Raw genomic sequence first — 15275 nt, forward strand, 5'->3', positions numbered from 1 at the left:
ATTTGGAGACAGAAAGGGGGGTTCGTCCATCCGACGGGTTGCTCTTGTGCGTGCGTTTCGGTAAAAATTAGATATAGGGAAAAAGAAAGTATCGTCAAGGACTGACCTAGCCGAGTACCGTTTGCCTTCGCTGGTATTGCAGAAATCACCGCATACATTTTAGCATGACGTCGTCGATGGCAAGGCCTTCGAATATTAAGGGGAAAAAAAAGTTGGCTCAGCATAAACGCTAACAACGGGCGGTAACGACAGCAGAAGTTGTCGTCGGCATGCTGTTGCACTCGAAGCGTAACCCTCCTCTTCCTTCGCCTGTCCGTATTTGTTAGGTTTGTGAGCAGATGCATCGAGCAAGCTGGCGTCACTGATCGGTGGCAGTGCCGCTTTTACTGTCTTTCGCGTCACAGACTCGCCACTACAGCACACCATATAGAGCCGAATTTAGCCAGCGAGAACACCTGACTTCTCTAATCGAGATACAGCTTTCTCATCAAGGTTTCATCTTCCCACTCGGTGAAATCCGACAAGAGCGTCCCCCACAAGACCCCCGTACATCTCTTCTGCGCACAGTCATCGACAGGGCACAGCTCACCGGCCATAAATGAAAAGTCGTATGGAAACGGCACTCTCACCCTCCCGTCCTCTTAGAATCCCCTCTACTCACGCGATCTACCCCACCTCCCAAATCCCCCTGACGGAGACGAGAGCTTTGCCTGGTCATACGGCACTTGGCAACGCGGCCCAAACCCTGCACGCCACAGATGGGCGGGGAGCGTAGGATCGGCGAGCCACGCTACAAAGCCAGCGCTACCGCCCCTTTGCGGGTTCCGACTCCTGCTCCAGATTAAAAGCCCGCCGTGGACCGTGGCCGCCTGCGAAGCATCCGCTGCTCGTTTAACAACCTTGTCCCGTCGCCTCGGACTGACGCTATGGGCGTTTACTCGTCCCCCTTCTTGTTTTTGAGCCGTCGCCTCTATTTGGGCAGAGATGAAGCAAACCGCGGCTGGCGTATTCCGATGCATCCCCGCGCGAATAACGTGGAAACGGCGCCGCCGGGGAACCGGCGTCGGCCTCCTCTTTGGGGATGAAGCTCGTAAAACGGGGGCCCCCCTTCGTCTTTCGCAATGAGTCCCTCCGGTACACACGTGGATAGGTGGCGCGCGGTTTCGATCCCCGTGCGCCTCCCGACTCGACGGGCGTCGACGCCGTTCGGCGCTTGGGCGTGCGGTGCAGGCTTAGCAGGGGTGGCGGCTCGGGCGCCAAGTCGCCGGAGAAATTGGTTTCGCTCACCGACACGCGCGCTGAAAGGTGCTATATTACCGTGTGTTATACGGTTGTCGTTAACGGCGGGGATCTTTGCGCGTGTCTGGACAGGGTCTCGACTTTATGGCTCCGCCAGCGACGCCTGGCGGGCACGTGGTTTACTCCCTTTTGCTTTCGTGCTGTCTTCTTTTTTTCTTGTCTCTCAACAAGCTCTGTCTTCCAGTCACATGATTTCTTCTTTTTTTTTATTTATTCGAAAAGCCGAAACGAGCAGCGATCCTTTCCACAGTTTACTGTCGTGTTCTTCGTCACATGCCATTTCATTTCCGTGGACCGTCATGGCTTTTACATTGGCGCTGGGCGCTGCTATATAGTCGCGCAATTCGAGTTCGCCCAGTTTCTATCTTTGTTTTTCAGAAAGTATCTGTGAGCACGCCTTTTGACAAAATTTCAAAAAATTGCAGCTTCTCTTTTAGCACGAAGCAGTGAAGGGATATCTGGCGCAATATTGCACGCAATAAGCCTTGCACTGTTTCGTCTATACTATAGCATCGGTTGGAGTAAACACTCGAAAATGTGCGCGAGCAATCTGCTTTTGAGAAGAAGAAAACCTTCCCGGGTGTCAACTCTAGTCCACGTGCTATTTATTAGTGCACATGGCGCTTTCCGGTGATACACAGACATGGGGAGAGACATGGGGCCTTCTTCCTCTTTCCAATCCTTTAAATTCTTTCATCTAAACTTCGGTGCGCGTTTATAAATCGCTGCAGAACGTGGCGTCATTTAATCACAACTCTTCAAGGGCGCTATTCTCTTCTCCTGTATCATTCGCAGAATCGAAGTATATCGCTCAGCAATTATTTCACAGTCTTGCGCGATATTCGCAGAATTCCCAAATTCTCAGGAAGCGCTCTCCTGTGGAGTATAAGAAAACTTCATTGTGAAGGTAGCGTTCCCCGGAGGCCAATCTCTCAACGTAGCTAGGTGCCACTGCCTTTAAGGTCATAATCATATTTATCATCATAAAGTGTAGAAACACGACTAGATTTTTTCTTCCCCATTTCTGTCCAGCCTTTCATATGTTACCGCTGGCTTCATTTAACTTCTTTCACTTAAGGCGCTGACTTAAAGGTAAGATGCAGAATGTGGCACGTTAAGTGGACCATATATATATATATATATATATATATATATATATATATATATATATATATATATATATATATATATATATATATATATATATCAGCTGGCGGAGTGATCACGCTCTCCAGGTGCAGTGTTTTCTCTTAGTACTTTTGTCTGAGTACTGTAGCTTCGATGGAATCGCTTTCATGCAAAACCTCCGAATACTACACTTTGTGGGACCGGAGTTGGAGTGCACTTGCGGCACTGATAATTTTCTTGAATTGGTTCATTTAAACACTTTTTGCAAATCACTCTGGGATTCCTGCGACGGACACCGGCGCCAGCGGCGGACATCAAAACGACTAGGGGAGTGAACCCATAACAGCTGTCGCTGTAAAATAACATTGTAAGGGCGGAGTACCGGGCTTGTTGGTAAGAAATCTTTTCAAGTGCTTAGCGCGAAAGCTTTTCGCGATACGGACAGAGGACGATTGTGTGTGTCTCGCCAAGTACCCGCGCGAAGCAGTAGAAAATATGTTGTAAAGTACGTTCAGCTGTATCAGAAAATTCCCCGTCGCTTCGTAAGCCAGAAAAAAGAAATGTAAACACAAAATACGGGTGGCGACGCCGCCTTGAAGTTCCCGCACCAGATCACTGTGACGTCATAAATTTCGACGGCTTCTGCTCGTCATATATAGCTGCCTATAGTTAACTTCATATCGGCAAACTTGGCCTACATAACCTTACATAAATGAGCCCAAAACTAAACTTTGCGAGTTTCGAGAATTCTTGCTGCGGCGACAGTCAGAACGCGAGAGGATACCTTGAAATCCGCGACGTCAGGCATGCGTACGGACTTGTACGTATGTAGATTGCAGAGCAGCATGAAAAACTCCCGATACAGCTTTCTGCTGCTCAATACGGGCTACATAAAAGGGTTTTTCCGAGCGTGAAAGAAGCCCGCGAATGCACGCAGAGTGCCCCGAGCGGCCAGTCACGCGGCAATTCTGCGTGTATTCACGCTCTTTCACACTCGGAAAAACACTTTAATGTAGCACGCATTGAGCAACAGAAAGCTCTATCGGGAGTTTTTCATGCTGCTCTGCAATTTTCTCATTGATACTTTTTATCTAAATATAATATTTGAGAAGTTAATTAATTAAGAGCACATATGTAATTAAGCGGAAATAATCTGAGAATCTCCAAGCGACGGCAAACAACATTACCTTGGTTCTGCCCAGCGACGTGGCATTTGCATATTTTTTAAAATCTTGGTGCATGATAGTTGGGACACCTTGCATAGCATGGGAAGAAGGCGCGTCTCCCTGTGCAGCCGCATCGCCAACGCGCGGCTTGGCTCTGCGCGCGCTGCTGTTGCTGGCGTCTTCTTGGACGGTGCTTTGGGTATAATCGAAGCCGGCTGTCCAGTCAGGAACAGTTCTTACGACCGAAAAAGAGAATAAGCTTTAATGACAAGGATGGACCAGTGGCCTAAGGTAGGAGTGGGATTCAGTGGCGCGGATCACAAAGCGAACAAAGAAACGAATAAATATAAGAGAAAGAAGGCGTTCATAACCTGGCGGTCAAGCTGGATTCTCGCACGAACTCCCACAAATAGTTCGCAGGGCCGAGAACGTAGTTCGTGCCTCTAGTGAGAGACCGGGACAGACGTTCCTTGGGAATTCGGTCCCTGAGGCACCCCCGATGCGCAATCTCTTAATGCTGATCGCACAGCAGCGAATGCATGTATAGCAGTGACACCTGAGCCCCCGTCCTTCTCTCCCGTCGCAGTGAGCCGCGAAAAGGCGTACGTGTACGGCGTGTCGGCTGCCGGCGTGGCGTACAGCATCACGCGGGCCTGCAGCAAGGGCGAGCTGAACGAGTGCGGCTGCGACAGCGCCATCCGGCAGCGCAAGCCGCGCGGCTCCTGGGAGTGGGGCGGCTGCTCGGACGACATCGGCTTCGGCGCCCAGTTCAGCCGCAAGTTCGTGGACGCCGGCGAGGACCCGGCCACGGCGTCGGGACTCATGAACCTGCACAACAACGAGGCCGGCCGGCGCACGCTGCGCCGCAGCATGGAGACCGTGTGCAAGTGCCACGGCGTGTCCGGCTCGTGCTCGGTGCGCGTGTGCTGGCGCCGGCTGAAGCCGTTCCGCGCCGTGGGCGACGCGCTGTCGGTCAAGTTCGACGGCGCCACGCACGTGCACATGACGCGCGCCGGAACCAGGGCGGGCGGCCGCAAGCGCCGGCCCCGGCTCCGGCCCGTGCTCAGGGACGTCAAGAAGCCCGGCAAGAAGGACCTCGTCTACCTCGAGGAGTCGCCCGACTACTGCACGCGCAACGAGACGTGAGTGCGAGCGCGGGCGATATGCCTGCTTGCCGAACTTGCTTTGTTTAACTTCGGAGGGGCACTGCGACGCTTCTCGAACGCGGTAAGCGAAAACGTTCGCGATACGTGCACGAAACTTCCATAGACTTACGAGTCAAGAGTGATTTCGCCGTATGCAGCAAGGAGACAAGAATCTCGCGTAAAAGAGCGCTCACTCTTATCTGAGGCGTTCAACGACACTTCTATTGCACACCCTTGCGATATTCTGTCAAAAGGAGCAGCGGCGGTCGCTAACGTGTGCCACCTGCCCTGCCACCGGTACATTGTGGCTCTCCAGCTGGCAGCTTTGTCAGACGCCAACCTCATGGTTACCATAAGTGTGCCACAAAAAAGAGGTCAGAAGAGAGCAATAGGCAGGGCATAGATATATGCGGCGCAGCTCGAGCTGAGTAAAATGTTGTGTTGAGGAGGAATGAACAAGGTAAACGTTGCGTTCTTCATAACTTCCTTATTTGTAGGATCCTGTCCAAAATTTCTGCGGGGATATATTTTGCGAAAGGCATCCTACTCACTCCTGTAAGTTATCATTCTTCAAGTAACAATACTGTAGGGCCCATTTAGTTAAGCGCAGAAAGCACGAAAGCGTTCAAGATAGCACGCTGGGCAGGTTTCTAATGTCTCGCGCACCTTCGTCCATCTTACTTCGGAAGCAATGTCAACAAACTGCCCAACTGTCGACCTTGCGACAAGATCTGCTTCGTATGGAACGGTATCATCGAACGAAATGTGGCCCGTTGAGTAGTTTGCTTCTGGAGTTTGGTTTTTCATTGATCCCCGGCCACCCTCACAAGTTGCCAGTCTTTATCGACGCTCTCCTTCCTGATCCGAAACATCGGGGTGCATGTGGCCCACAATGAGCCTTGTGTTATGTTTGCGGCCTTATACCTGACTTCAGTTTTGGTATTGTGGGGTTCTCACCCGTGCTCTTGGGACAAAGGAACGACGACACAGTAGTGCAAGCAATCACAAGGGCATTTATTGCACTTTTCCTAGACTAATGCCTCCTAGTCGAGTTGCTATCCACAAAACATGCTGATGGGCGCGCGACAAATCGCGGAAGTCTGACTCCCCGCGACGGATAACGAGCGAGCCCCATGCTGGACAACAATGCCTGGTCGTTCCTGTTCCTGCCTGCCTGTTCCTGCCTGGTCATTCCTGGTCGAACGCGAACGGTGGCGCGTTCGAATGATTGTGTTCGTCGATTACGGGGCAGGCCTCGCGAGACGGTCTCGCAGAAGCATGGATCGGCGCACGCGCAGAACGTCCGCGCCGCTTGCCGAATCCTAGCCATGAGGAAGAGCCTTCTCCTTTTTGCGCCCATATAACCCCGCCGTTAGGTGGCGTTAGCAGAGCAACACTCGCGCCATCTCTCGTACTACGCTGCAAGCATACCGACCGCCGCAGTAAAGCCACGCGGCGAAGCCGGATTACAGGAGACTGGAGCTATGCGAGAAAGCAGCATATCAGGGGACGCGTGAGGGTGCCGCATCCCCACAGTATATATGGGACACACCGATGAGATCCAGCCACGCGAATAACAGTTTTAACTTCAACGTGTACGTATCCCAGGTAACAATTTTCTATTGGTTCAATTGTATTATTGTGCAGTTCCGATTTTTCAATATTTAGAGACATCAGAAATCAACGATAAAACCAGCTGTGAAAGTTGATTCTGCTGGTCAGCTGCGTTTCACCTGGTATTGGCGCCACCGCTTCACCAAATGGCCAAGGCTGAGCCGTGCACAGAAACTCTTACGGCGACGTCTTGCGGCATACTCTGCGACTGTGTTTTCTCTTCAGCCGGTGTGATTAAGATTTCCTGTAATGTCGTAGATTTCTCCCCGCCAGAAGTGTCGCGCAACCCAAGGACGTTTCAGCGCGTTTTGATTGCCCATTTCGCTACAAGGTGTCGCTGTCTGCGCTGCCTGTCGTAGCCGTATCGGATGAGCGGTGCATTCGCATGGGTTTACGAGAGAGGAAAGCTTCACTGCATGGACTGAGGCGTGGGATCTGCGGAAGTGATGTTCAAATGCTGTGAATTGTAGTTGTTGCCGTAAGGATAGAACTCCATAAAACAAGAACTGTTGTGTGCCGCTGTTTTACTAGTTGTGTACGCGCTCCTCGTCGTATTGGGTCCGACGCACAGCCAGTCTTCAACCAGTAATACAGATGCGCAGACGCTTTAATAGAGGACACTTTTTTTTGCCTTGAAGTAATACACGCATAACCTTTGCTTTGTTACTGTCAGGACGAGACTCGCCGAAGAACCACAGATATCATGACGATACCTGGTGCAGTTGTATTAAGAAAACCTTTTGCACAAGTTATGCTGCTACGTGTAACTTCGACCTGCTCATCTCGCTGCCAAGCAGTTTCGATTGTCACGTACAGCAACTTATCCCAGCCCATGACAAAGGTTTGTCCTGATATATTGTAGCGTTCATAAAGGAAGAATGTTAATTGAATATAACCTTACGAGCTGCTAACAAGTGTTGAGGGGAGAGGGATGTCTCTGCTGTATACGTCAAACACTGTAATATGCTAAGAGCTCACGTGAATTGCATTCCCCAGTTTGGATAAATTGTGCAAGCATCAGCACAGAAAGGTAGTGCGTAGTCGTGAATGACGCACGACGTTAATAGTCTTTTGTAGCTGAGTATTCAGTTCTGGTGCTAATGAACGGACATAGCACACAGCGACAAGGAAACTTCCAAAAGAGCTCGCAGCTCTCACACTGCAGACAGACGCGCGTGTGGCCCCATGCCTTACTAAGAGACGAGTTTTTCTTAAGAGGGGCCTATTGGAGAGCACCTTGGCGCGACAGCAAAAAATAAAAAAAAAAATAAGCACCGCGCATTCCGCAGCGACGAAAGAAAAGGAAAGAGAAGCAAACGAGGATTCCAGAGCTATCATCGGTTTTCATCAGACGCAACGCAATGGCCCGTTGACACTAATCCTTCCAGGGCAATAAGCAGAAAAGATTCGTCGATCATTGCTGTTGGCGGTCGAATTCCTCTCTTGTTTTGACAGGCCGATATTTATGGCATGGCTTTTTTTTTTTTTTAAGTTGCCAGTGAAGTTGAAATGGAGGTGGGAGCGGCCAGAAGATCAGACGACTGTAGAAAGACCATGATGTCCTTCATTGAACCCGTTTCAAGGAACACGAAACGAAAAAAAAAGGAAACGAAAATAGCTATGCGCGTGCGTGCTGTGGCCTCAGAAACGTTTCAAAAGCTGTGAGGCGTGGCTTTAGTGGCAAGGTAAAACGCCTGAGTTCGATTCATGGCTGCTAGTTTTGCTAGCAGTGATTTAATTGCATGCACCTTGTAAGAGCAATACGGGCCCAAAATATAAGAAACGGGCGAGAGTAACAATTCGACGCTGTGCTCTTTCAAGTGGGAAACCTTGCGTACTGTCACTCCACCATTTCAGTAATATATCGTGCAAAGCCTGCGCCAAAGAACTGCTAGGCTCTAACGCTGTGTTCGTACACATATGAAAGCTGTTCTATGAATGGGTGAGCTCGAAATAGTACAAGAACGCCAGCCGGTGGTAGGTGACATGCTCTAAGCGTTGATTGAACGACTGGCTTTGGTTCGATGTCTTTAGTTATGGCTTGACGCTGACCTTTCGTAATGAAAAGCTTGCGAATCTTAAGGCTGACGGGCGGCAGAGACAAGAGGCGTGCAAAATCTTGAATCATTGATGCAGTGGGTGCCCGTCTAGAGAAGCAAAGAAAGTACTGGAATGAGCTGTAAATATCCAGTTGCGCAGTTAAACATGACCGACCAAAGCAAGCAGACTGATAACAATTAATGCCCAATGTACAACCTGGTCGCGGGGCCTATATTCTCGAGTCACGATTACCATAACAGTAGCGATGCCTCGTTGTTGCCGGAGTCGTGTCTTACCGTGCATCTTACGTGTCGCAGGCTAGCCGTACTGGGCACCACCGGTCGCTCGTGCAACAACACCAGCTACGGAATGGACGGCTGCCGTCTGCTGTGCTGCGGCCGCGGCTACCAGACGGTGGTGCGCGAGGTGGACGAGAAGTGCCACTGCAAGTTCGTCTGGTGCTGCAAGGTGCAGTGCCAGACGTGCAGGGTCACCAAAGAGGAACACTTCTGCAAGTGAAAACTGCGCGCGTCTCTTCCTCCTCAGCCTCTGCGGGGCGGCTCTAGTCCCTGGCACGCACCCGCCGCCACCGCCGCCAACCGCGCCGTAGACGAGCGAGGCAACAAAGGCCAGCCACACGGACGCGCGGGAACAGAAGATGGGGGAGAGCGCCTTGTCGCATGCGTCGCACTCGATAAAGCCAGCGTACTACGCGGAAGCGCATCCGCGAAAGAAGCGAACGGTTCCAAGTCGACAGCTGGAGCGACCAATCTGGACTACCTTTACGCATTGGAATGTGACCTGGCCTGACGCTGAAGATATCAAGTGATCCGCAGCAGTTAGAACTGCAGGAGTGAACGTACGCCGGTTAGCCTAGGTTGTTAAAGCTGTGTAGTTTGTCAGGCACTGGCACAGCATGCGCGCTGTACTATAAAGACGTACACACTGCCTGTCTGGAGCGTCCGATCAGTTTGTTTTAAAGCAGGGAAAGCGTTGTTTTAGTTTGATTGCTATGCTTAGGGCGGACACTGTGCGCAGTGGTAGTCGCAACAGCACGGAGGCCATCTAGTTTTTATCCCTGTATCCCGAACTCAGCGTCGCTTGACCGCTCCAGACATAAGTGTGGACGTCTGTACACGCAAATAGTTCATTCGTATACGTAACAGAAAGCAGGAGACACAGCGCGAGGTACGGCAAATCGGAAAAATTACGGCTTATGAGGCTGTCATGGCATTGCGTCCTGGACGTCATCCAGTATTACAGGGAACAGTCTTCGTTAAAAAGTAAAGAGCACCGCGCTTAAGATCAGGGTTGTCATCGGGCGATGCGGTCGGTTCCCTGTGGTCATCCTCCTGCGCTATAGGGTGGGGTGAATAGCTTTCTTTTTTCTACCTCCGATACAATTACATGGCACTGCAACAGAAGGCAAACCACACGGCCTATATAGTGGCGTACAGCTGCAGTCACGCTTATAGTAGCGCCTGTACAGCGTTAACGGAGGCGGTATCCAGAGGACAGTCTTCTTCCCTCTGTGGCTGGGAGCTGGGGAGACTCGCTTCAAATGCCGAGTGATTTAGCAGTAAACGTTGGCTTAAGAACCGAGTCAACTCTGTCTGAAAGAGCGCAGGTTAAAGGAGCACCGAACGACAGTGTTTAGATCAATCTGAAGTGATAGATGATTACTAAAGAATGCCTAAAGTGTATCTTTTACCGAGAACAGAGCATTCGTATAATCGAGGAAACTGCGTAAACGTCGGGCAGAATCGGTACCAGCACTGTGAAAATTCCGGACCAGATCGCGGTTTACATTGTATGTCCTTTTAATGATAGCGTTAGAGCATGAAAAAAAGTGCAGTTTGGACAATTTTATTGAGAAAGTCTGCGCTGCGCCAACATTCGAACGACGTATCTCTTTATCACCTTTGACTGACGATCCGCTGTGCTAAGTTGCAATTTTCATATTGACTACGTCGTCATTTAGCTGACAAAACACGCAGCGACACTCTCGGAATGATAGTCTATCAGTTTTCAAGGGCAGACCAGAACGGTATGTTACCTTTTCGGAACGTTACGTTCACCCGTTCGTCGGGTAAAGAAATGCAGCTTATAGGCCGACAAAGCGAAGGCTGAAGCTTCCTTCATAGATGCAAGTTGGGCTTGTTGGTGACCTGTAACGACAGCAAACGTAGCACTTTGCAAACGTGGACAAAGAAGGAACTAGAAACAGTTGATCTAGTCCAGTGTGTCCAGCTCCTCGTCTGTACTTTCCCGCGACGCAATCTCTTCTTTGAATTTCGCCAGCAAACCATATCGCCTATACGGTTTCAGCCTACAATAACAAATATCGCGGTACTTTCGCGTATTTGAGTCATTTTGGTGCAGAAACAGCCTCAAACATTGCAAGGTTGTGTTTCCTTTCATCTTTTGTGCAATGTATCCCTTAATTCAGTCAACTCTGTAAATAAACAAACGCTATATCGTCGGCCAGACGTAGCCACAGGATATGACGTCACAGGACCTGGCGCGAAAATTACAAGGTGGCATCACCACCTGTATGTTGTTTTATATAGTTTTCGGAAATGCGAAGTCTCTGTTTTCCGTAAAAGTTGCCTATTCGGTACTCAGGAGGAACAATTCAGAAATCTAGATCAACTTTATCCCCCTTTTATTATTCCACCTAATACTCGCAAAGTTCCTTCCAAGCTCTCGCTTGCGGCTTCAGGCGCTCACGCCGTCTAAGCGAAAATCTGTTACGTCAGGCTATTGCTCACTGTCTTTGGTAGGTTAGTTTGCTTTCTGCAGAATACACCGCGACAACTCCGCTAAGGCGCGCGCGCGGGAAAGGTGTTGTTGCAAACGCTTATGCACAAGGAATCGTGTCTAGACTACCTTTTTAAAGTGTTTTCTTTGCAGAAGCCCAGCGAGAAATCATGCTTTATGTACATAATTTCCTGCGAGATCCGTACTTTGACCTCTAGAATTGACGGTGGCGTCGATCGTGCCACTCCCAATGAGGAAGCTGAAGTGAACAGATGCAGAAGATGGAAAGACGCCACACGACTCCTGTCCAATCGACCCTAACGGCACGCGAGTCGTCGCCTGCGAGAAAAGCAGCTTCACCCAGTGTGCTGCCAAGAAGGAACCCTCCACACAAATACACCCCGAACCGGTGAAGTCGCCGTGGGCGCCTTGGACACCGCCATAGCCATTTCTTCACTCCCTCTTCGTTCATCTCGCGTGTGTGACAGTGCATCGTGCATGGACGCGCGCATAAATAATGCATTAGTCAAGACGCGGCCTGTTGCGCGGTTGTTTTGTTGCACGGACCCGTCTCCCAGCAACTTTCACCTGGGGATCGTTCGGCCATTGACAGCTGCCATGGCATACAGTATACTCGGTGTTGCAGGACTGGAACAATGAGTTTTTTTTTCTTTCTTTTCTTCCATTTTGCCTGGCGGAAGAAAAATCTGTTCGGAGCATTTTTAGCACTAGTGTGTCGCTTGCGTTATATATAGTGCCCTTGTTCAGTACGCATTTACTGACCTCGATCTGCGAATGTTCCCAAAGAACGTGTCGAAAAAGAAGTCATGGGCTGTATTATGTGTGAATTCTTTTCCTTCGATTATGTTCATCTCTTAATATCCGTAATAGCAAGTGGCCAATACTAGTGATAGCGAAGGCTTGGAGGCATACTATCCAATGATGAAATTAAAAAAGAATGGATAATGAATAGAATTCTTGCGTAATGCGGTCCAGGACTCATTCTACTGCGTTCTGCTACTGCATTCTACCACTCAAGTGTAAATCGTGTGCTACTAGGAAAAATCATAAAAGCAACAAGTTGCGTACAAATTTGTCACGTGACCGCAATGAGAATCGATAAACCCACGTATGAGGGTTCATAAGTATACCGGCTGTTTCAGCGAACACTTTCAAACATTTTAAAATATTGTCTGTGGGAGATAGCACAACTCTAGTCTATAAGCTGGTCTACTCGAAGAGGCGAACATTTATTGCACAAAAAAATGAAATGCATAATCAATGAATTTAAAAATATTCACTAATTAAGTTTTTATTAATTACCTTATGGTACATATTGCAATTTAGAAATTCTAGCCGCGGTGTTCGCAAGGCGGATCCACTTGGAACAGATTCTCAGGATGGCAGCAATTTTGAGACATTAATTCCCGAACTTTACGGAGAAATGTATTAGCGTTCCAGTTAATTTTGTGATTCAATGCATAAAGTGAAGTTTTGTTAAGAAAGTAAGCGGAACGGGACTGCGTCTTTACCGCCAGTTTGACGGCACATATCGCGTCAATGGCGTCATCCACACAATTATTTTCAAGTGGATCCTCCTTGCGAACTCCCCGGCTAGAATTTGTAAATTGCAATATGTGCCATAAGGCAAGTAGTTAAAAACTTAATTAGTGATTTTTGTTAATTAGTCGATTACGCATTTCAATTTTTTTTGTGCAAGTAATCTATGCCTCTTTGAGTAGATCAGCTCATGAGCTAGAATTGTGCTGTCTGTCAAAGGCTGTCATAAAATTTGAAAGTGTTTGCTGAAACACCCTATATATGTTCAAAACAGAACAATGGTTAACGTAGGTATACGTGCTGAATAGTACATTTCACCGGTGACGTCTTTTAGCATATGACTTGCATTGATGTCCACCGCAGCCACCGTTTGTTGTCATCGCGCTACGGCTCAAAACAAGCGTTAACCGCTATAGAAAGAAAAGCTCCGTGCGTTTCCAGCAACCAGCAGGGCTGTCGAGACGAAACCAACTTTGGCCGACTTTCGCTGCCCAGAATATTTACTAATGCTGAAAGTGTTCTCCTTGTAACTGTAGATGCGATAGGAGCTTTCAGTACATCGTCAACAAATCGTGCATCTTTCATTTCGTAGCGAAAGAGGCAAAAAGTGTCCGGACGGCTTCTTGCCCGCCATTTTTTTTTTATCTTTATGTACGTCCATTCCCCATTGTTCCCACTGACATCGTTTTAATTTAAGAGACTCGAGGTAACAGCAAACTTTCATCAATGGCGTCGACACCATCCCTCCAACTGCACATTTTACATTTTTCGACCTAATCAAACGAATCGCTCCACTTCTTTCTAGTGACTGTAGAGGGAAGACCAATAAAATCGCAGATCATAAACTATTCACTCCTATGTGTTGTGTTTTCCTTGCAAGAACCGTTTCTCAGTGGAAACGTATTTACTAGTTACACTGGCTGGTGCATCTTGCAAAGTGAACGATGCAGTACAATAACAGGATGAACTTGAATATATAGATGAGTCAGCAGTTCCTTGCCAAACAGCTTCATTTTTATTTTTGATGAGAAAAGCAAGAATGCTCAAGGGAACCTAGGTGAATGTAGTGCCATGCTAGAGTGCACACTTCGTATTGTTTTCGTGGATTGCTAAGACAGCTCAGAATATATAAAGTTGGCATAAACAATCTAATATCAGATTTGTAAAATTTTAAGATAGTGCCCTATATATTTAGCAGCATAGATATAACTAATTCAGAAATAAAGAAAATGACATAGGTTACTGCGCAGGGAAGTTAACGCAGCAACGGGGACGGCGACATGATCACGGAAATGGCAAGGGAACGACGATGACGCCAACACGGCGACATTGACACGAAGACGACCACAATGACGACAATGGTGCCGGTCGACGACGGCATGCATGATGATGACAGTTCGTTGACTAAAATCTAACATAGCGATGAGCTGTCTTTTTGAAAGCAACGCTAAGAATCAGTGCTGCTCTGAAAGCCGCGCTGCCGACACCCCGCTTCACCTGACCAGAGGTAAGTTTGCGCCACGTTTAACTATTAATTATGATTATACCAATTATTCGACGATCCTGAAAGTATGCAAGTTTCGTGCGCAGTTCGCCAACTCTTTCTCGCTTAAGCTAATTTCTGTGTCTTTCTTAAGACTGTTTTCAGAGAACGGTTTTAAATGTACACTGAACATGACGCTCAAACTTCGTCCCACGACATTGCTGCTTTGCGCAGCAGAGAGAGAAGGATAAAGTTCAGGGAAAGGAAGAGAGATTAACAAGAGATTAGCGGTTTCTGCATTCCATCTGAGAAGGGAAAGTGAAGATAAAGGGAAAAAAAGGCAAAATATCCGGCAGAATCCATCTCACAATGAATGTCGACGTTAAATGCGATTAGCAGTCGCCGAAACGCGTCATGTACGAGGCGTGTACTGAGGCCGGGCTTCTCTCTCGCACTTCCCTCTGGATAAGCTGCGCCATCTAGCGGCGCGTGGCCTTTGCGCGGACTCCGAGGACGCGTGGCCACCGAGACTGCACCGGCGACACGCCGGTGCGTATGAGCCGAGCACTGCAGCCAGAATCCTCGCTCGCGCCTCCCTCTGGACACGCTGATCCATCTAGTGGCGCGCCCGAGAAGGTCCACGCGCGACCTGCGAGAATAGCGGCCCGCCGGTACGTGCGAACACTGAGAATTAATTCCTCCCTACCCGCTTTGTGGGGACGCTCGACTTTCCCGCGTATCCCCTGATGTTTTTTTCCCCGCACGGCTCTCACATATCCTGTAATCCGGCTTTGATGGATGGATATGCTATGAGCGTCCCCTTTGAAATGGGATGGTGGGTTACGTGACCAAGCTCTTGTTCTTATTTCGCCTAGTGTCCCATCTATCTTCTTTAAGAAAGAAAACGCAAGGAATTCCCAGCATCAAAGTTTTTTAACCACTATTGGAAAGTTTGCTTTTGTACGCCTCCGTTGTTTGTGTTCTCCCTACTATTCTGCCACCAAACCTCCAATCGCCTCTGACAAATCTCTATCGCAGACATGTTTACTTTCCCTCTGCAATCTCTGAACCCAAGAGCTT

The 15275-nt window shown here is 48.8% G+C and overlaps 1 protein-coding gene across 1 annotated transcript in view; it reads left to right on the plus strand.

Moving 5' to 3' along the window:
- LOC142571656 (protein Wnt-4-like) overlaps positions 1 to 12388 on the plus strand; it is a 58353-nt gene extending 45965 nt beyond the window's left edge. The window contains exons 3-4 of the mRNA XM_075680178.1: positions 4180 to 4735; positions 8710 to 12388. Of these exons, the coding sequence (XP_075536293.1) occupies positions 4180 to 4735; positions 8710 to 8911 (758 nt within the window). The 3' untranslated portion in view covers positions 8912 to 12388. The remainder of the gene's footprint in view (positions 1 to 4179; positions 4736 to 8709) is intronic.
- The last annotated feature ends 2887 nt before the right edge of the window (positions 12389 to 15275 follow it).

Source organism: Dermacentor variabilis, chromosome 2 (assembly GCF_050947875.1).
Source record: "Dermacentor variabilis isolate Ectoservices chromosome 2, ASM5094787v1, whole genome shotgun sequence".
Taxonomy (NCBI): Eukaryota; Metazoa; Arthropoda; class Arachnida; order Ixodida; family Ixodidae; genus Dermacentor; species Dermacentor variabilis.